This window comes from Mobula hypostoma, chromosome 7 (genome assembly GCF_963921235.1).
Source record: "Mobula hypostoma chromosome 7, sMobHyp1.1, whole genome shotgun sequence".
Taxonomy (NCBI): Eukaryota; Metazoa; Chordata; class Chondrichthyes; order Myliobatiformes; family Myliobatidae; genus Mobula; species Mobula hypostoma.
Window position 1 is genome coordinate 108,317,713 of NC_086103.1, and position 22,198 is coordinate 108,339,910.

The 22,198-nt window shown below is 41.7% G+C and overlaps 1 protein-coding gene across 7 annotated transcripts in view; it reads left to right on the forward strand.

Moving 5' to 3' along the window:
- The first annotated feature begins 5,311 nt into the window (after positions 1-5,311).
- Positions 5,312-22,198, forward strand: part of pcdh17 (protocadherin 17) — a 154,161-nt gene continuing 137,274 nt past the window's right edge. For 3 of the 7 annotated variants that reach the window (XR_010018675.1, XM_063053760.1, XM_063053761.1), the window contains exon 1: positions 5,312-8,914. Coding sequence is in view for 6 of the 7 variants with exons in the window: in XM_063053760.1 (XP_062909830.1) it covers positions 6,437-8,914 (2,478 nt within the window). In the remaining variant the exon portion in view is untranslated. The remainder of the gene's footprint in view (positions 8,915-22,198) is intronic. The other 4 variants (XM_063053763.1, XM_063053762.1, XM_063053758.1 and 1 more) reach the window with 3 other exon arrangements.

The window sequence follows — 22,198 nt, forward strand, 5'->3', positions numbered from 1 at the left end:
GTTTATCCATTCTAGTGGAATTCGTCATCTTGGAATTTTTGTAGTAAATTTAGGGACAGAGTTCCAAACTTTATCAGTTCCCCTTAATATCACTCCTTAATGTTGTAAATTCCAAAGAATGCAACACCAGTTTCTAACTTTCTTCTAAGTTAATCGCTGGATTCTATGGTGCATTTCATTAACATATTCTCTCTAAGTTGCAGTTGTCAGAAATGAGTAGTGGTCTAACAAGGAGTTTAGGTGTCACATAACCCTCAGCTCCCTATATTTTAGATCCCTGTGTGGAAAGACCACAATTCTACTGGGTTTTTGTATCTGAATGCAGCCTTAAGATTAAATAATCTATGTAAATGGATGCCTAAATTTCTGTGCCTCCATTTCCTCTACTATTACACCAGATAAAAAGTAAAATGTTTCATCCTTTTTTGACCAAGAATAATCTCTTTTGTGCCTTTTGTGTAATTAATTTGCCAGTTTGATCTATTAACAGATGAAATATATTTCATTTATATTTTTGTAATTTAATGCTCCGATGTTACCATCAATTCTAACTTATTGCATCATTAAAAACTTGAAAACTTGAACATATGGCTTCCTTAATAATCAAAAATAAAATTGCTACATTTGCAGATAAAAGCAAATTAGAAAGGACAGTTAATACCAAGAGAGATTGTGACAAATTTTGATGTAATGTAATTGCATATAATGACTTCAGAATGGGGATTTATTGGCAAATGAAGTTCAACATAGATAAATGTGAAGTGATACATTTTGGCAGAAAAAATGTAGGAGTGTCACATTGCTTTGAAGGTGTGAGTGTGAATGGTGTTAGGGAACAAAGGAGTACAGATATACCAGGTCAGCAAAACCATTTAAAAAAACAAATCAAATTGAGTTTATTTCAAGAGGGAGACAATTGAAAAAATTATGCCGAACCCGTAATCACACCTGGTTAGACAACACTTAAGAGTATTGAATATAGTTCTGGTGGTCATAAAAAAGGATATAGAGACACTGGAGAGGAGGGCACAGAAAATAATCAAGAATTATACCAGAATATATAAAGATAAACACAATAGGAAAGGATAAACAGAATGAGTCACTTTTCTCCTGAGAAAAGAAAAATGAAATCTAATAGAGGCCTTTAAATTTTTCAAGAGTTTTTATAAAGTGGATCAATATTCTTCCACATGTAGGGAAGAGTACAGCTAAATGCCACAAGTCTAAAGAAGTTATCAAAATGGTGAGAACATGTAATTTTCTACGTCTTCCACCTATCACCTTCCAGCTTCTTACTTCATCTTCCCTCATCCTCACCCACCCTCCTGGCTTCACCTACCACCTTCTAGCTTGTACAACTTCTCCTCCCCCACCTTCTCATTCTGGTTTCTTCCTCCGTCCTTTCCAGTATTGATGAAGGGACTCGGCCCAAAACACGGACTGTTTATTCATTTCCATAGATGTTGCCTCACATGCTGAGTTCCTTCAGCATTTTGTGCATGTTGCTCTGAATTTCCAGCAACTCTTGTGCTCTACCTTGATTTTTGTTATTTTACTTATATTGATTTGAATGGGATCTTGTCAAATTTAATTTTGATTTCTTTAGGATGCTTCAACTTTTTCCACTGCTTAAAATGGTAATGCAAAGTAGTCATGCAACTTGGTTGCCATTTCTTCATTTTTTTTATTGTGAAGGTGGGCTGGAGCAACCTGCCATGGTATCTTCAATTTCTCTTAACAAATGAACAAACTCTACAGCCCCAGGATAACAGATATATACAGGTCTTCTCCAGGTTGCAAACACCCAACTTAGGTACCACCCGTATATTTAGACTGACAAAATGGGCATAAATAGATTTTCCAGCTGCTAGGGGGACTATAGGAATCTTCTGCCAGTTGGAAGTGGGGGGGGGGGGCTTTCTACGTGCCTTCTCTCCCACCACTGCCTGAAGCTTCAGTAATGTTTAACGTCAGATATTCACAACTCACACATGTGAGCCAGCTCTCGACATTATTTCATATCACCTCAGTGGGAAGTGACCAATAGAGGAATTCTACCTTTAAGCACTTTTGACAGGTATAGCTCTGTAAGTTCTTGTGATTGCCTGATATTTCAGCACTCCAAATAACACAAAAACATCATAGTCCATATGATACCTTTTTGCAAGATCCGAATTCCTCATTGCAATATTCTGTATTCCAATTGAGGAACTTCTTTTAAAGTACAGGGCTGCCAGCAAGTGAATATGTTAATGCCATGAGGGCATTATATCACGACACTATCTAACAAAATGTATGACTAGTTATAGACAGTTTTGACTGAATGCCCTGCATTTAATTTAGGATACACCATAAACCAGTGTGAAAATCCATTTATTGAATGGTAAACAGTAGTCAAAATATCAGAGTGCCCACCCCACCAAGGGATCTACTGTATATTCCACACAAAATGATGACAAAAAAGTTTGCACTTGTCCTATAATATTGCTGCTTGTTGGAAACTTGCAGTCCTGAATCTGTTTTTATTACAAAATTCACAACACTTCAAAAGCATTTCACTAGCTGTATAGCACTTGAGAATATATTGATGATGTGAAAACTGCTCTACAAATCCAAACAACACACACAAAATGCTGGAGGAACTCAGCAGGCCAGACAACATCTATGGAAAACAGTAAACAGTTGACATTTCAGGCCATGACCCTTCATCAGCACGGTCTACAAATTCAAGCCACTTTCTTTATTTTTCTATTTCTCCAGAATGTGAGTGAGCAGCTAGACCACCAGCACGGAGCCACAGCTGACACAAACCATCAAGCACTGATTCCAAGAGCAGATCCTCCAATGTATGCAGACTGCCACCCATAGCTCCCACTGATAAAATACAATGGACTGCAAAAAAAAATCAACAAGTGCCTTCTGAAAGTATATGGACCAAAAAAACTAAATGATGTAAGGTGGTTATTCATCTCAAAATACATGCAGTTGTGCTCTAGAAAATCCTCTGCACTTTATCAGATATGATTTTTTGTATTGTTCTGTAACTTTCCCTAATATGCAGTTGTGACTCAAGCTCTGTGTTCAACCTTCTCACTACACTGAGAAAACATTTTCTACTAAACAATGCATTGTATTTATTGGCCACTACCTTGAATATTTGTCCCCAGTTAAAGATTTTTTCCACATGTGGGATCATCGTCAGCATACGTACCCACTAGAATCCCTTTATGTTTTTTCAGACTTCTGTCAGGTAATATCTCAGTGTTCTCTTCGAAGGAAAAGAGTATCAACCTGCTCTGTCTTTTCGATTGTTATTGCCGCTTAATTCCTATATCGCCCTTATAAATCAGGGAACATCAATATTAATGTGCCATTAATTGATTAATTACATCGTTAAAAGCTGTAGAACTTTCACAATGCACGAACAGCATTAAAATTGCGAAAAAATTATCATAGCGCACAGTATATTTATAGTTTTTTCTGACACTAGACATCCCCTGACCGCGAATTCCTGCAAAAATTGTAAACTCTAAAGGGCAAAACATTTGAATTTATGATAAATTTCTGGCGAGAATATATGTTTGTTTTTAATCTTTGTTTTGGCATGTTTTGTTAATGTTTTCAAAGAATATGTGGAATTTCGAAATTCTGAGTTCTACAAGTTAAACTAAACTTTGCGATAACTAAATGAGTTAGTTTGTAAAACAATCAGATCTCACTATGATAGTCCACCAAGAGGCATCCAAAAACAAATTGACCAAACATCCACCAACCTCTCACGGTTGATTGTTATTCTCTACGTAATATACTCAAGGTGTGTCGTTTCCTCGTAACGTCTGTGAAATAAAATTCAAGATCTCAGCAGTTCGAATGACAGAGGGCAATAGTCGTTCTGTTCAAAATACTCTGCAATTTAATTATGGTAGATTTGTCGCTCTCCACTATACGTTCCAACAGCGAAAGTAAAATCCGTCACCAGAAACGTGATAAAATTGATATCTTGAAGTACGCGACCACGAAAATTGCTTAATCGCTTATTACCTTGTATCACGTCTGTAAATATTTTCAAATCTCGTCTCATTCACGAAGTTAAATCAGCCGAACACAACATTGCAATGTTTTTATTCCCGAAAATGCTACGGCTCTTTCTGCTGGTTATAAGTTGATCTGTTTTATATTAGGGCCGTGCGATCGTTTGTGAGAATGCAGTTCTTTCTGCAGATGTAGTTATTTAGCTTCAATACCCAGATACCGGATTAATTGCACAACCCGCATATGGTATCGCGGTTTTAATATTAATATCTAAGTAGAATACCGTTAGCTATCGACAGCTGGATGTATACTTCTTTGGTTGCCTTACAGCGTTTGCAAAGGATTATAGATGATATCCATCATCGTCTATTTTTAGGATAACTCTTGTGATTGCATATTCTTTCTGAATTCGCGAGCTCGCTATGAAGATCTAGCATACACTACTAAGCTTCTCGAGTACACGCAGACCTTTTATTGAAACAACTTCTCGAGCTTAGGTTAATGCAAATGTTAGTCATTCACACTCAGCAGGCCAAACTGTAAATTTCCACCCGAACATAAAAGTTTTCCAATCGATTAAGAACATAACAAAACTGCTTTAATATAGTAATAGCCACGTCCAGCATCAATAGTAAATTGGCCGTTAGAGCACGTACAAGAACGATGATAAATGAGACATTTACTTTTCCCATTGTCATCACTCCCCGGTCTGCACTCCGATAGCATTCTCCTACCTGTTTACATCATTACTACATATCAGTGTATCATTTAAAGGAAAACAAATTGTAGCAAGATTTTGCCCTGTGACAATCATTTATAGAAAAATATTTGCTCGTTAAATTGTATCCATTCCTCTCCCCCCCACCCCCCAGCCGTCAGCATTGACGCACACTAAACGCTGTTGGGAGTTAGCATTCACACGTTACATCCAATTCTGTTGTCGCTACCTAAAAGCTGTGCTGTCAGCCTTCAAATTACTTCTTGTCACTAATATTTCCGATGGAAAATAAACGAAAATAAAAGTTCTGATAACAGTTTTGTTTTATCTTCAATCATACGCAACCGGAGACCGATTCATTCATAAAGAATTGCGGGTGAAATTACAAGAGTACGTGCCCAGGCTCCCCCAGCGAGCGCCGGGACCGCGCAATGCAAGCTCGCTCCCTGGCGGACACCTCCATCACCCCCTCCCAATCCCAGTTCATCATTCCTTACTTCCCACCGTCAACCCCTCGGCTCCGACGCCAGACTTCCCCGCTCCATTGGCCGAACCTGGAGTGATCGGATTGGGCGGTGCCAAAGGACGCGGACACTCCATTGGCCGGAGAAGCTTTAGGTTTTGTGAGCGCTCTATGTTTTAACGAAGCGCGCAGAAGGAGGAGGCAGAGACCCGGAGCGTGTCGGCGAGAGGTTCATGCCCAAAAACCGCCTATCGACTGCAAGCAACACAAAGAGCAACCAACAAAAATTCACTCCCTCCCAAAAAAAGCAACTGCACACACCAAAAAAAAAAGCAGAGCAAAGAGCGCATCCAAGCCTCTGAGTGTCACCCACATCCCGCTCTCTTGCAGAACAAGCTGGACTCAAGACTGTTGCTCATCACAAGTGGGAAGAATCAACAGGGAAAGTAGCGTGCGTGTGTGTGTCACCGAAAGCTTTGGCTGCCGCAGATAGCAAGAGACTGATTTGATTCATTTTGCCTTCACTAAGTATTACTAAAGGTTTGTGTTTCTACCGACCGTGTGATGGGGGACTTTCATGGAAATGCGAGACGTGCCAGTGAAAGCTTTTAGATTTAAAACTGCTACTGCTCGAGTGTGTCGAAGAAATTCAGTCAATTTTATTTGCTGCCTTGTCCGAGCCACTGACAGCAGCTGTGGCCGCTTTTTTGAGTGGAGATAGGCGCGCACACACAGAGACAGATATTCATCCAGTCGGTGTGAGTGTGTGTGTGTGTGTGCAGCATGCAAAATTTTCGGCAGCTGCATCTCATGAAATTGGAAGAAACACACCGCAAGCCTTGAAACTGGTATATCGGCTGCGCCGCATTTTGCAAACGCTTGGATTTCACTTGGGAGAAGGACGCCAGATTTCGCATCTTCACCGAGCTAGTTCTTACGAACCGTGCAAAAGGTTTGAGTGGTTTAGGGAATAGGGGGAGTAAGTAATTGGCAGGATCGCTGTGTTCCGAATCCACCCCCACCCTCAATAAGGATTTACAACGCAAGATGGTGACGAGAGACTTCTTCTTTTGTCGTCAAACTCAGTAAGGTTTGGAAATGATTATTGTAAGATGCATCGATGCTTTCACACCGCTGCCGGCTCGTCTGTTTCCCGAGCTGTAAATCAACAGGTTTAACACCAACAAAAAGACGGGAGAGGGAAAGAAAAACAAGCGTTGGGAATGTACCTGCAGGTTCTGATTCTCCTTTTACTCTGGACTAGCGTTCTGACCTTGAAGAATTTGAAATACACGATCCTGGAAGAACAGGGACCTGGGACGGTAATCGGGAACATTGCGAAAGATGCTCGCCTGGCGACGAGTGCCGAGCCGAGGAAGCCTAACTTTCGGGTTTTGGAAAATTCCGCCCCCCATTTGCTGGATGTGGATCGGGAGAGCGGATTACTTTACACCAAGCAGCGCATAGACCGGGAGACCGTCTGCAAACGGACTGCCAAGTGCGTGGTGTCGCTGGAAGTCTTTGCCAACGACAAGGAGCTGTGCATGATCAAAGTGGAGATCCTGGACATCAATGACAATGCGCCAAGTTTCTCCACCGAGCAGATCGATGTCGAGATCCCTGAGAACGCGGCGCCGGGGACGCGCATCCCCCTGACAAGCGCGCACGACCCCGACACCGGACAGTTCGGCCTGCAGACCTACCAGCTGAGCAGCCCGAGCCGGCTTTTCGGTCTGGAGGTGAAGTCGCGGGGCGACGGCACCAAGTTTCCCGAGCTGATCATCCAGCGGCCGCTGGATCGGGAGCAGCAGCCGCGACACGAGTTGCTGGTGACGGCGCTGGACGGCGGCGAGCCGCCCAAGTCGAGCGCCGTGCGCCTGCGAGTCGAGGTGGTGGACACCAACGACAACAGCCCAGCCTTCGCCGAGCCCAGCCTGAGCGTGGAGGTGGCAGAGAACACACCGGCCGGTACCTTCCTCATCAAGGTGAACGCCACGGACCCGGACCAGGGCACCAACGGCGAGGTGGTCTACTCCTTCAGCCCGTACGCCAGCGAGCGCATCGGGCAGCTCTTCTCCATCGAGCCCCGCTCCGGGGTCATCCGCTTGCGCGCCGCTCTTGACTACGAGGAGAGCAGCATCTACGACATCGACGTGCAGGCCAAGGACCTGGGGCCGAACTCCATCCCGGCCCACTGCAAGGTGTCGGTGCGGGTGCTGGACGTGAACGACAACGCGCCCACCCTCAGCTTGGTGTCCGTGCACCAGGGTCCGGTGAGCGAGGCCGCGCCGCCCGGCACCGTGCTCGCTTTGGTCAAAGCCACCGACCGCGACTCGGGTCGCAACGGGCAGCTGCAGTGCCGGGTTCTGGGCAACGGGCCCTTCCGCCTGGAGGAGAACTACGACAACTTCTACACGGTGCTGAGCGAGCGGCCCTTCGACCGCGAAGCCGCCGACGAGTACAACCTGACCATCGTGGCCCGCGACAACGGCTCGCCGCCGCTCAATGCCAGTCGCTCGTTCACGGTACGTGTGGCCGACGAGAACGACAACGCGCCGCGCTTCACCAAGCCCGTGTACGTGCTGCAAGTGCCCGAGAACAACATTCCCGGCGAGTACCTGGGCTCCGTGCTGGCGCACGATCCCGACCTAGGCCCTAACGGCACCGTGGCCTACTCTATCCTGCCCGCGCGAGTGGCCGACGTCTCGGTCTACACCTTCGTGTCGGTCAACCCCTCCAAAGGGGCCATCTACGCGCTGCGCTCCTTTAACTACGAGCAGACCAAGGCCTTCGAGTTCAAGGTGTTGGCCAAAGACTCGGGCTCGCCGCCGCTCTCCACCAACTGCACTGTGCGGGTCACCGTGCTCGACGTGAACGACAACGCGCCGGTCATCGTGTTGCCCGCGCTGCACAACGACACGGCCGAGGTGCAGGTGCCGCGCAACGCCGGCCTCGGCTATCTGGTGGCCACCGTGCGCGCCGTCGATAGCGACCACGGCGACAGCGGCCGCCTCTCCTACGAGATCGCCGAGGGCAACGAGCAGCGCCTGTTCGACCTGGACGCGGCGAGCGGCGAACTGCGCACCGCCAGGTCGCTGTGGTCGCAGGGCGCCGCGGCCGCCACCGAGCTGGTGGTCAAGGTGTCGGACCACGGCAAGCCGCCGCTCTCCGCCGTGGCGCGCCTGGTGATCGTGGCGTACGCGGGCGCGGCGCCGAAGGACGAGCAACAGCGGGTGCCGCAGGAGGAGGGCCACTGGGACATGTCGCTGCCCCTCATCGTCACCCTGAGCTCCATTTCGGTCATCCTGCTGACCTCCATGGTCACCATCGCCGTCAAGTGCAGAAGGGAGAACAAGGAGATCCGGACCTACAACTGCAGGATCGCCGAGTACTCGCACCCGCACTTGGGGAAGGGCGGCAAGAAGAAGAAGATCAACAAGAACGACATTATGTTGGTGCAGAGCGAGGTGGAGGAGAGGGATGTCATGAACGTGGTGAGCAGCCCCTCCCTGGCCTCTTCTCCCGTTTATTTCGATTACCAGACGCGCCTGCCTCTCAGCTCCCCCCGCTCGGAAGTCATGTACTTGAAGCCCACCTCCAACAAGCTCACCGTCCCCCAGGGCCATGGGGTCTGTCACACTTTCTCCGGACAGGGCTCAAATCCGGCCGAAGTAACCTCAGCGAGAATGTCACTGATTCAGGTAAAACAGACAAATTCGCAAGCACGCGCACCCAAACACTGTCATTATTGATCTCAACTAGGACCTGTTGCTTTCAGAAAGTTGTTGACCAATTTGTGCTTGGTGTCACCAAGAGTTTTGGCCAATGTGCACCGTATATATACCTATGATAAGTCAATATTTCTGTAATACAATGTGTTCCCTCGCGTGAAGTGCATTGACTCCATTATTGATCTGCATAGACTAGAGATCTATGACTAAAATCCACCACTATAGTATATGTACTTGACAAGGCCATTGTCAGGCTTCCATAAAAGCACCAGTTGAACTTTTAACAGAAATAGAGAAATTGTTTTGCTTTTCTTCTTCCTTTTTTTCCCAAAGAAAATCAATGTTTTCTCACCAGATTACCTCTGATTTAACCTTAATCAACAAAGCATACTTCCACAAGTCCGTCTGAAATTCATATTTTATGTTTATTAACTGGCTTCAAATCATATTGATATTTGAAAGAAATATATCTATAGTTGTTCACTTTAATGGATCTGGAAGACATAATGGTTTCATTGATATTATTACCCCTCATTCTTTCAAATGATAGGTGCATACATTTCGTAAGTGCTTGTTGATAATTTCTTTAGAGATAATTTTATCAACATTAGAGGTATTTGTTACCGTTAAAATAACAGCTTTATTTTTCTAACACCATTAACATTCAGCTTTAATATTTAAACTACGGCTTCTAGTGAAGAAATTGTGCTTGATTATCACACCATAGCTCTTAATTGGTAAGAGAAACACTTGAACATTGAGAAAATATGCCCAGACTTGTGACTTTTGGAGCATTGAAGTTAATTTAGTTTTATAACAGTAAGGAAGTCCATTTCTGGAAGAAAAAAATCTAAATTTCTTTAGTATGGTGCAGTGTTAATCATTGGCAAGCTAGTTAGCCGTGAAGAATAGTTGGAAATCAATCTAATTGGTGTGAAACTGAAATCACATTCAGGACTGACCCCATAAGTGCAGCAGTTCTATCTAAATTACATAACTCATTTTCAATGTTTTTTTTTGTCAACTGATAATATAAATTTAGGTTGCAGTAACATTGGCTCTATCATTAGGTGAGCTATAGTCATATGAATATGGTAATTTGATGCAGCTGAGCCATTTTAAGTTGAGCGTTTTTTAAAATTATCATTTGGAACAATGAGGTGAATAGGAATAAATCAGTCTAATTCTTTGAAATAATTGTTTAGGAGCATTATTCTTCAATTGTAAAATGCCGTCTCTAAATCAATTCTTACCGTCCATGAAGTACCTGTTCACTATTGCTTACTAGCTTATGTGTTTTCATCATCGCAATATTTAAAAATAACAGTACAAATCATTATTAATTGAATATAGTCACATTTATTACTTTGTACCATTTGTCCAATAAGTATATACAATGAAATTGTACTTATACCCTTTCTTAGAACAGAGGCAAATGTAAATTCATAAACTTCATTCTAAACTGATTAAAGCTTTTGGAGAGTTCATGATCAAATTGGATTTTTTTTTAAAGGAGTTTTATCTCTCAGTGATAATTCAATTTGTTACCATATGATTGCTCACACCATTTTTAAAGTGAGTCGTAAAGGCATAACTCACGTCAAAATATAACCAGTACAAACTGAATAAGTGTTTCTTTATTTTATTACTCAGAAAGATGCTTTGTGGAAGGCTTCTATCAGGGTCATCATTGAAGCAATTCACTTTCTTAATGTATCTTGAAAGTGCATGCATTGCAGAAAGAATTGTATTGGGCCTTTTCCCAACATCTGGGCACCCCAAATAAGTTTGCAACCAATAAACAACTTTAGAAAAGTACTTGCTGTTGTAATGTGGGAAATGTGACAACCAGTCAAGCCCATCTCCTGTTGTGGCAAATAATAATGAGATTTTTAAAAAGTTGGATAAGTGTATTAGTATTGATTTTTGAAAAATAAGTTTTTCCTGTAGAGCAAGGAAAATTATACAGAACATTTTTGAAATAGTGTCAGGAGCTCTTTCACATCTGTTGAGAGGGCAGATGGATCTTGAGTTTAGCATCTCTCCCAGAATTACACTAATGTTGTAGTTTGGCTTTGAAGTGTGACTCAACCTACAAACTTCTGATCCAAGAGTGGGCGCAGCCACAGATGAAACTGGGTTTACTTGTTTTGCTGACAGAATAAATATCAACAACTGTTAACCTTTGTTATTCACAGAAATTTATTGGTTTACTAGCTACAATTCTGCCTCCCTTCATTGTGGAGCAGAACGTGTGCCAAAATTGTCTGTTTGATTAATTCTGGCGATGCTTTATTTAAAGTTGTATATATCCACCAAGCACATTTCATAAAAAACTTGCATTTATAGTGTTCATAACATTCTCAGGACATGACAAAGTACCTCATCATGAAGGAAGTACTGTTTGAACTGTGGTCACTGTTCTTTTATAGAGAAAGCTGCAGCCCATTTACACACGTCAAAATCACACAAATATCAGTATTATAGTAACCACATGATAAAATAATAACCAGTAATCTAGAAAGTATAAATCTATCAAAAAAGCTGGAAATTCACCCAGATGCTTCAAAATAAGTACTAAGGGATCACCTACTCAAGGGGATAGTGCAGAATATTATCACGACCAACAGTTATAGCCAGTTAGTGAGTATGTCAGATTGTAGCACCCTTCAGTATTTGGTTGTTGCAAAGCAAAATGATCAAAGGAGTTTCAACCACCTATGTAAATTTCCTACTTTTATCACTATTTTTTGATAAGCCCATAGTCACGCAAAGCGAAATTCTGCCAGACAACATGTTTTTGTTATATATTTAATATGCTCAAGAGATAACCAGAATAGTAAATCTTGTCAGGATTCATTAGTAACATTTTCAGTGTAGGTACAATTATAGAGACAGTTTAATGGGCATCATGGTTCCTTACTATTACTTTTACAAAAATATTTCGGCAGCTCGTGCACATTCAGGTCCAGAGATTAAAAAATAGCAGATGCCAGCTAAGAAGAAAATGGATGCACTGTCCCCTTCAATCAGAAAATAGGCACTCATTGCAAAGTCTGGTTATTTTCTTCTCAATATAATTGACAAAATTGGAAACACATAGAAAGGAAAAATCTTAAATCATGTAAATTGGTATTTGATAAATAAACATTCAAATGAGTTCAGCATTGTTTACTGAATTTTATATCATATTTAACAATATTTTCATTCCATATTGAACATTTTTAAGTAAGGCTCATTTTGCAGAATAACATTCGATCACAATATCTTTGTTTGTTAGCAGTCTGTAATGTGGTAATGTCATGTATTTGTTTTTACCCTCTATACTATGCAGATGAAAAAAATCGTAACTGAACATGGGGTATTAGCTTTTATCTTCTTACCTTTCAAAACCAGGAGACTACCGTATTCATTATATAGAATTGTTACCTGTGCCAGAATATCAAAAACTTAGTGTACACAGCACTGAAACAGGCCCTTCAGCCCATCTTGTGATATAACACAATTCTGTTTTCCAGCACTCAGCCCCTGCCTTGATGATTCAAGTGCTTGTCAAGGTTCTTTTTAAATGTTGTGACCATCTCTGTCTCCATCATACTTTCGGGAATACATTTATATTCCAAGCACCCTCTGGCTGAAAAAAATCTTTCTTTTGGTGAAATTCTCTGTAGCCTCTCCATGCCATCACACCCTTCCTAGTGTGCTGACTAGAACTGCACCCAGTATTCCAGCTGTGGTCTAACCAATGTTCTATATGGTTCTAAATAACCTCTTACCTTATATTCTGTGTCCTGGATAATGAAGGCAAGTATATCAAATGCCTTCTTAACGAAATTACCAACCTACGCTGGCACTTTCAGAGATCCTTTGACTTGAGTGCTGAGGTCCCTGTGTTCCTCAGTATTCCTACAGCCATGTTATTAATGGTGTATATCCTAGCCATATCAATCCTCCCAATATTCACACCTGTCACTTATTAGGATTAACTCCCATCTAATATTGCACAGCACATTTTCCCGATTTGTCAATATAATCTGATAGCCAATGATTATCCTATCCTCTATCAAAAACACTACCAATTATTCTGCCAACTGTGAAATAACTAATGATTTTTTCCACATTCACATCCAAATTGTTACTATGCATAATAAACAGTAAGGGCCCCAGCACTGATTCTTGTTATCCGTGACATGTCATAGGCTTCCAATTGCAAAAACAGTCTTCCACCATCATCTTCTGCCTTCTATTAACAAGCCAGTTGTAGATCCAATGTGGCAACTTGCCGTAGATCCATGATCTGTAACGTTTTTGGGTAGTCTTCTCAAAAGGTTAGAGCTCATGGGAGCCACAGCAAGTAAAACTGTGCCAGCTGACTTTGTAAAAGGCAGGTGGCACAGTTGTACGGTGAGTGAAGCTTCTTCTCGTAGCTCCACTAATCTGGGTTCAATTCTTTTTACACTTGCTCTCTGTGAAGAGTTTGCATGTTCTCCCTGTGACCAAATGGCTTTCCTCTGCTGCTCCAGTTTCCTGTGACAAAGGTGTGGATTGGCAAGTTAACTGGCCATTGCAAATTGCCTGTGAGTGGTAGAATCTGGGGAAGTTGATGGGAATTCAGGGATAAATGGTTAGAAGGAAAATTAGTGATGAAGCAATTGCTCTGATCCAGCATGGATTTGATAGGTTGAAAATGTGTCCTTCTACACGTGCAGAAATATGGCACGTGTTACCGAAGTCTATATACTGTATTTACTTTTTTGAAAAATTGAATCAGAATTACCTCTTAACAAATTAATACTGACTAGCTCTGATCAATCCAAGCCTTTCCAGCAAATGTGTTGTACACCACTCATTTTACACCTCACCAGGTTCTGGAAAAGATTAAAAACTGTCGGTGTGCTAGCAGTCTCTTCACTTGCCTCTTCAGGCAATCTAGAATCTATCTCAACAGGCTGTGGGGTGTTATGCATCTTTAAACACAGGAAGGATTGTAATATAGTGCCTAGTAAAAATATTCAGACCCCAACCCTTTGTTCACATACATGAGTATTACAGTCAGTAATCTTTTTGGATAAGTCTTGTTACTTTTGCACAATGTTTTGGAGCATGATTTGCTTATTCCTTGCAAAATTGCTCCTTCTTTGCTGGGTTAGTTGGAGAGTGGCGCTGGACACAATCTTGAGGTCTTGCCAGAGATGTTTGATCGGGCTAACATTAGGACTCTGACTGCGCCACTCAAGGACATCAATTTTCTTCATTTGAAGGCACTCCATGGTTGCTCTGGCAGAAGCTAGCAGACTTTTATCCAGGATCTCTCTGTATTAAGCAGCATTCATCTTCCCATTGACCTTTGAACTATCAATCCCAACCAGATTTCCAGTCCCTTCCACTGAAAAGCTTCCCTGTAGCATGATGCTACCTCCGCCATACTTTAAAATAGGGGTGGTGTTACATGGCTGATACTTAGCATTAGATTCACACCTCATGTACTGCTTAGTGTTCAAATCAAAATGTTCCAGCTTACTATCTTCCGATGATAAGAACTTCTTCCACATCTTTACAGTATCTTCTAAGTCAGGGGTTCCCAACCTGTGGTCCATCGACCCCTTGATTAATGGTAGAGATCCACGACATAGGGAATCCCTGTTCTAAGTAGTGCTTTACAAAGTCTTTACGGGCAAGGATATACTTTTTTTAGCCAGGGCTTCTTCATTGTTACTCTTCTATAAGCACCCTTTTGGTGCAAGGCCTTAGAGATTGCGCAGCCATGAACTTCATCTCCACTTGTAGCCACTGACTTCTGCAGCTCACTCAGGGTATCTGTTGGCGCAACAGTAGCCACTCTTACAAGTGCCATTCTTCTCTGATGACTAAGTTTAGAGGGACGGTCTGACCTAGGCAGTGTGGTTGTGGTTTCTTTTTTTTTCCCCAGTTTTTCACGATGGTGCTCCAAGATATATTTGCCCTTTAAAATGGACTTGTACCCTTCTCCAGATTTGTGCTTCTGTATTATCATTTCCACGACTTGTCTTGAATGCTCTTTTATCTTCATTTTGGTTTGATCTATTGAAAACTTACCACTATTGTTGGACCTTACAGATAGAGGGGGCATTTTTTTCAGCTGATCCTCCAATTTTCTACATCAACAAACTAGGCGAATTGGTTACGTAATAGAGTGTATTGCACCTGAGGAAAGTTAGTATAATAATTACAAAGGGGTTTAATACATTTTCAGCCCCACAATTTTGGTTTTTAATTTTTAGTAACTTGCTGAGAGGTTTTGGAATTTTTCTTTTGATTTGACACGATGTATAATGTTACTAGTTCAAAAACATCCTACTTCAATATATATTTTAAATTTAGGAAATGAGACAGTAAAATGTGAAAATAGTTGTGGGGGCTGAATACTTTCTCAAGGTACTGTACCTTTTTAATGGTAATTTTACTAGTATTTCATTGTTCACCCATTTCATACTATTTGCTTTCAATGTTGAGTTGCCAGTATGTTCTGCTTTCAACCCTGCCTCTGTGAAAGTACACCAGGACTACTATAGTCTGGATTCTAGCTAGAATTCCCACAGATACATTTATTTCTACCATTTGCAGACAAAAAAAATGGTTTTCAATGAGATACACTCTGAAGTTTCCATGACTACTTCCCCATTTCTTTTCTGAACACCTTAGGCTGCAGGGAGACCAGCTCACTAAAGCACAGTGTCGATGTAACTCTTAGCCTTGCAAATGCATAGTCGTACCTTCAGTTTCTTAAGCCCCAAGACCTGTTACTCAAGCTGATCAATCCTGAGCCTCTTCTTGCAGATTTGGTTATCTAAAGCATAACGAGTGTCTCAGACTTCCTGTGTGCGAGATGCTGCACAACACATGGAACTAAACTTCTCCGCTGTACTTTTAATTTAGAAAGGGCCATTAAAGTGTAATCTAACCACCACATGATCTCCACCTAAGGTGGATGATTGACCTTGTGTAACTGAATCATACAGCATCGTTGAGGACAAGTGGCCTAAACTAGCTGATTTTTGTAGTCTTCCAGTAATAGATATGTTTAGAACTTTAATTTGATTGGGGTATTTAAGATGTTAGAAATATTTTGTAAGCATCATTACAGAGAACCCATTTACTCTTGCGGGTAAGTCAAGCGAGCTTAACCATAAAACTGAAGCTTGGCTATTAATGAAGCCAAATCAAGAAATCATCACCATCATTATGTGCCAAATCGTGTGATGTGGATGATCATGGCCTCCATGATCATAATTATATTTGCCAAATTTTCCTACAGAAGTGGTTTGCCATTGCCTCCTTCTGGGCAGTGTGACAAGACGGGTGGCCGCAGACATTATCAATACTTTTCAGAGATTGCCTACCTGGTGTCTGTGGTCGCATAACCAGGACCTGTGATTGTGCATCAGCTGCTCTTATGGCCATCCACCACCTGCTCCCATGGCTTCACGTGACCCTGATCAGGGGCTAAGCAGGTGCTACACCTTGCCCCAAGGTGACCTGCAGGCTAGTGGAGGGAAGGAGCATCTTACACCTCCTTTGGTAGAAACGTATCTCCAGCTTGCCACCCAAGAATCAAGAAAACCCTCCTTAAACAAGAGAGTTAATGTCTGGAATGCTTTCCTCAAAAGATTATGTATTTTAGAGCACTAAGAATTTTCAGACCGTACTGATACACCAATAAATAATCAATGACGATTGAACAAAATAGGTAAATAGTAAAACACAGGCCAGCATTGTTAATGACCAGTTAAGATTAGCTGATGATCCAGTGACCAAATATGTTTGTAGAGATAAATCAACTATTTCTGTTCACATTAATGAAAGTTCTGTCCCAGTAGGTAGAGTGAACTTTGCAGCCAAATATAGTCCAATGTATAACTAAACAAACTTAATCAGACATGCTGTAGCTACATAAATTAGACAAAATAAGCCAACTGTTTTGCAGGCTTGCATGTTCTCGTTTATTCTTGACCTTCTTTGTTCCAGCATTTCCAGACATTCCTCAAATGCTTTTGTGAAGTGTATTGAGATGGTTTACAATATTAATGACACTTCATAAAACACATTATTGTTATACATGCTAAGCTATCATCCCCAGGAACAATACTCTGATCAAACTTTGTCCTACAGGAGATACCTGACTCTTAGATCCCCAGAGCAAGCATTTTACTTCAGTGGCATCATAGAGCAGTGTATGTTCCAAGCCTTCCCTGGTAATACTTCCAATTCTTCCTCCACTACATTGATGACTGCATTAGTGCTGCTCCATGCTCTCATGCTGAGCTCATGAATTTTTTAAATTTGCCTCTAACTTCCACCCTGCCCTCTGTCCCCTTTCTCATCCCGTCTCTATCTCTGGAGCAAACTGCCGACCGACATATTTTATAAGCATACTGTTTCCCATGGTTATCTTGATTATACCTCTTCCCACCCTGTCTGCTGTAAAAATGCTATTCCCTTTTCTCAGTTCCTTCAGCTCCACTGCATCTGTTTTCAGGATGTGGCTTTCCTTTTCTGGACATCAGAGATGTCTTTTTTCAAACAATAGGGTTTCCCTTCCTCCACTGTTGATGTTGCCCTGACCTGCATATCCTTCATTTCCTGTACATCTGCGCTCACCCTATCCTTCTGTCACCTTATCAGTGATAGAGTTTCTCTTGTCCTTACCTACCACCCCATGAGCCATCGTATCCAACAACTCATCCTCCACAATTTCTGCTATTCCAAAGGGATCCTACCAGTAAACATCTTTACCTCCTCCCCCCACCACCCCTGGCTTTCTGCAGGAATTACTTCCTCTGTGACTCCCTTGTCTATTTGTACCTCCCCACTAATCTACCTCTCGTCACATCCCTGCAGGTGACCTAAGTGCTACACGTGCCCATTCATTTCCTCCCTCACCTCCATTCAGTGCCCCGAACAGTTCTTCCAGGTGAGGCAGCATCTCATCTGCAAATCTGCTGGGGTCATCTATTGTGCCCAGTTCTCCTGATGTGGCCTCCTCTAAATTGGTGAGACCTGTCTTAAATTGGGGGACCAAACCGCTTTATCGATTACCTTCTCTCTATCTGCCAAAAATGGAAATTCCCAGTGGCCAAACATTCTAATTCCATTTCCCATTCCTGTACCGACATGTCTGTCCATGGCATCCTCTTGTGCCAAGATGAAGCCACCCTCAGGGTGGAGGAGCGACACTTTGTATTCTATCTGGGTAGCTTCTAACCTGATGGCGTGAATGTTGATTTCTCCTTCCGGTAAAGCATTTTTCTTTCCCCTTCCCCTCTTCTACTTCTCACTGGCCTTTTACCTCTTCTCACCTACCTATAACTTCCCTCTGGGTTCCCTCTTCCTTCCCTTTTTCCTATGGTCTGCTCTCTCCTATAAGATTCCTTCTTCCCCAGACCTTTACCTTTCCAACCCACGCACACACAAAATGCTGGTGAACGCAGCAGGCCAGGCAGCATGTATAGGAAGAGGTACAGTCGACGTTTTGGACTGAGACCCTTCATCAGGACTAACTGAAAGAAGAGGTAGTAAGAGATTTGCCAATCAACTTTCCAGCTCTTGGCTCCATCCCTCCCCCTCCTGTCTTCTCCTATCATTTTGGATCTCCCCCTCCCCCTCCCACTTTCAAATCTCTTACTATCTCTTCTTTCAGTTAGTCCTGATGAAGGGTCTCGGCCCAAAATGTCGACTGTACCTCTTCCTGTAGATGCTTCCTGGCCTGCTGCGTTCACCAGCATTTTTTGTGTGTGTTGCTTGAATTTCCAGCATCTGCAGATTTCCTTGTGTTTACCTTTCCAACCCACCTGGTTTTACCTGTCACCTTCTAGCTAGGCTCCTTCCCCTCCCCCCCCACCTTTTTATTCCAGCATCTTCCCCCTTCCTGTTCAGTACTGAAGAAGGGTCTCAGCCCGAAATGTCAACTGTTTATTAATTTCTATAGACACTGCCTGACCTGCTGAGTTCCTCCAACATTTTGTGTGTGTTGCTTTAGATTTCCAGCATCTGCAGACTTGCTCGTGTTTATGATTTTGCTCCAAATCCCTGCACCATCAAAGTTTTCCAGTAAGACGAGAGAAAATGCTTCAAGGATGTTTTGAAAGTCTCGTGGAAAACTGCAATCTCCTCTATTAAAACAGTATAAAGAACACATGTAAAAATAACAAGTTTAAAATTCAGATCATTAATTTATTGCCAATTCATAGACAGTTCCGTGATTTTGAACTTGGTCCTTTGTGATGTATGTTGTGAATGGTCAAATGATTTTGTATTTCTCCCATGAACTTTTGACATAGCAGGAGGCCTTTTAGCCCATCAGGTATTTGTTGGCTGTCAGAACAAGTCTAACTGTTTAATTTCCCTATTTTCCAATAATTTTTCTCTCTTATGAGCCCATCAACGCCTCTGATACTCCTACCTTCCGTCTACAGTGCAGGGGATTTACAGTTGTTAATCAGCTTATAAACTAGTGCGTTTTTGGGATGTGAGAGGAAATAGCAGCTTCAGGGCGAATGTGCCCTGGTTGTTGGAACTATGATAGAAAAGCACCACTGCTGTACCATTGTGCCACCATATTGGTATTGATTACAATGGCATGTTAGGATCAACAGAAGAACCTTCATTTGATCAACAAGCTTTAGATTTTGATCCCTTTCACAATGGTGACTGAATACTTCGGTAATCCCTGTATCATCAGCCCGCTGCACATTTAAACAAACCTATTCTAACTATAATCGCAAGAAAGTCAGCAGATGCCGGAAATCCAAAGCAACACATACAAAATGCTGGAGGAACTCAGCACGCCAGGTGGCATCTCTGAAAATAAATAGATAGGTGATGTTTTGTGCTGAGACCCTTCTTCTGACTATGTTTACTAATGTTTTTAGTTTTATTTTTTCACAATTAAATTTAGGGTTTTTTGGGGGGGTTAGTTAATTGTATGGTATCATCAATGTTCATGATTTCATCTTTAAAGTGCTTATGAGAAAAATAGTTTTGTCATCAGATCTGACATTTCCAGACTTGTGCCAAAGTAAAAAAAAAGTAAGTTTAAATATTTAAGAATTTAAAAGTCCATCTTTTACTTTAATTATATTTAATACCCTTTGAAATGGATTAAATATTTGAGCTCTTACTGTATCAAATGAAGAATACAGCTTCAAGCTATAGATGGTTTCAGACACATCCTAACATGTAGAATATTGGTTTAAGATGAGTACGTTAAACATGGTCAGGAAATATACATAACTCTGAAATAATTCCTTCCATTTTTAGTGAAAAATCATGTTGCCAAATAGTCATTCAGTTAGATCAAAATAAGTTTTGTAATTGTTTCTTTCTTGTGTTCTTTTTAATTAAAATATATTTGAAACTACAGTAAGTAGCAGAGAGAGAGAGAGAGATAGAGTTAGTACTTCAGGTTGATGTCCTTCAGTCTGAAATGCACAAAACTAGTTTTGAGGTCCAGAGAAAGGGGTGGGGTTGGGGGAGAGGAAAAGAAAAAAGAACAAAAAGATCTTGGGAGAAATTAAATGACAAATGACATGAAACAACTTGGAGACTAGAAATTACTAGAAGAAGATAGGTTGAACACTGGAAATCTGAAATGAGAAAGCAGGAAATGCTGTTTATTTCAAATTGTTGAATTGATCTTGAGTCCAGAAAGTTCTAGACAGTACCTAATGGCTGTTGCTTGAATTTGTATTGAGCTTCCTTATGACAGTGTAGGAGGTCAAGGACCAAGGGGTTAGAATGGAACTGAGACAGATTTTTAAATCAGCAGGCTACCAGTAGCCAGGCGTGCTATCCACAGATTTGTGGAGGTGTTCCACTGAGCATTTTTCAAATTTGCTTTTGATCTTCCTGTTGTTCGGGAGACCACATCGTACAGAGCATTAAATTGAAAGGAGAATAAATAAATTGCTTTTAGCACAAAGCATTTTGGACCATTGGTATAGGGACGGAAGCTGTTAAATGGGCAGGTGTTGTACCTTTGGGAGTAACTTGAGAAAGTACTGCAGCATAGGAGTGGGTATTAGCGGAAATGAAAGAATGATCCTTTCAGAATACTGGAAAGGTAGAAGAGTGTTAGGTGTGTTTGTTGGTGGTGTCACTACTGTTTAATTGGTAAGTGTACGGAAGTCTCTACATCTATGAAGTGAAAAAATGTCGTAGAACAAAATTAGCCGAATTTGGAGTATTGTGTGCAGTTTTGGTCACCACATGACAAGAAGGATATTAATAAAGTTGAAAGAGTGCAGAGAAGGTTTACAAGGATGTTGCTGAGACTTGAGAAACTGAGTTACAGAGAAAGGTTGAATGGGTTAGAACTTCATTCCTTGGAGCGTAGAAGAATGAGGGGAGGTTTGATAGAGGTATATAAAATTATGATGGGTATAGATAGAGTGAATGCAAGCAGGCTTTTTCCACTGAGGCTAGGGGAGAGAAAAAACCGAGGACATGGGTTAAAGGTGAAGGGGGAAAGTTTAAAGGAAATATTGGGGGGGGCGGCTTCTTCACACAGAGAGTGGTGGGAGTGTGGAATGAGCTGCCAGAAGTGGTAAATGCTGGCTCACTTTTAACATTTAAGAAAAACTTGGACAGGTACATGGATGAGAAGTGTATGGAGGGATTTAGTCCAGGTACAGGTCAGTGGGACTAGGCAGAAAAATAGTTCGACACAGCCAAGAAGGGCCAAAAGGCCTATTTCTGTGCTGTAATGTTCTATGGTTCTATGATAGGGTAACAAACAACACACACAAAATGCTGGAGGAACTCAGCAAGTCTGTGGAGGGGAATAAATAGTTGATGTTTCAGGCCAAGACCTTTGTCTGTTCGTGCTTCAATTTTCATTTTGATTTGTACATTAAACAACCTCTTGAAAATCTTCTCTATCAACAAACACTTAAGAAGAAATTTATTTGAAAACAGTTCAAATTAATCACTTATAATTGAATTCAGTCAAATACAGAGAGTCTACTGCACAATTGTAAAACACCGAATTGTTTTGCACTATAATATAAACTGCAGACCATCTTAGTGAAGTAAAATTTGTGGAACTTTTATTATTTCAGTAAGATGGTGCCTTGTGAATATCTTTCAGAATTGTTAAGGCTTGATATTTAAATCTGATTTACTTTACATTTGATTTAGATAGTGCTTGCTTTATTGAGCTGATTAAAATACATACTGCAATATGTGCAGATTCTTTGCATGTAGTGTAATTTAAAGCAA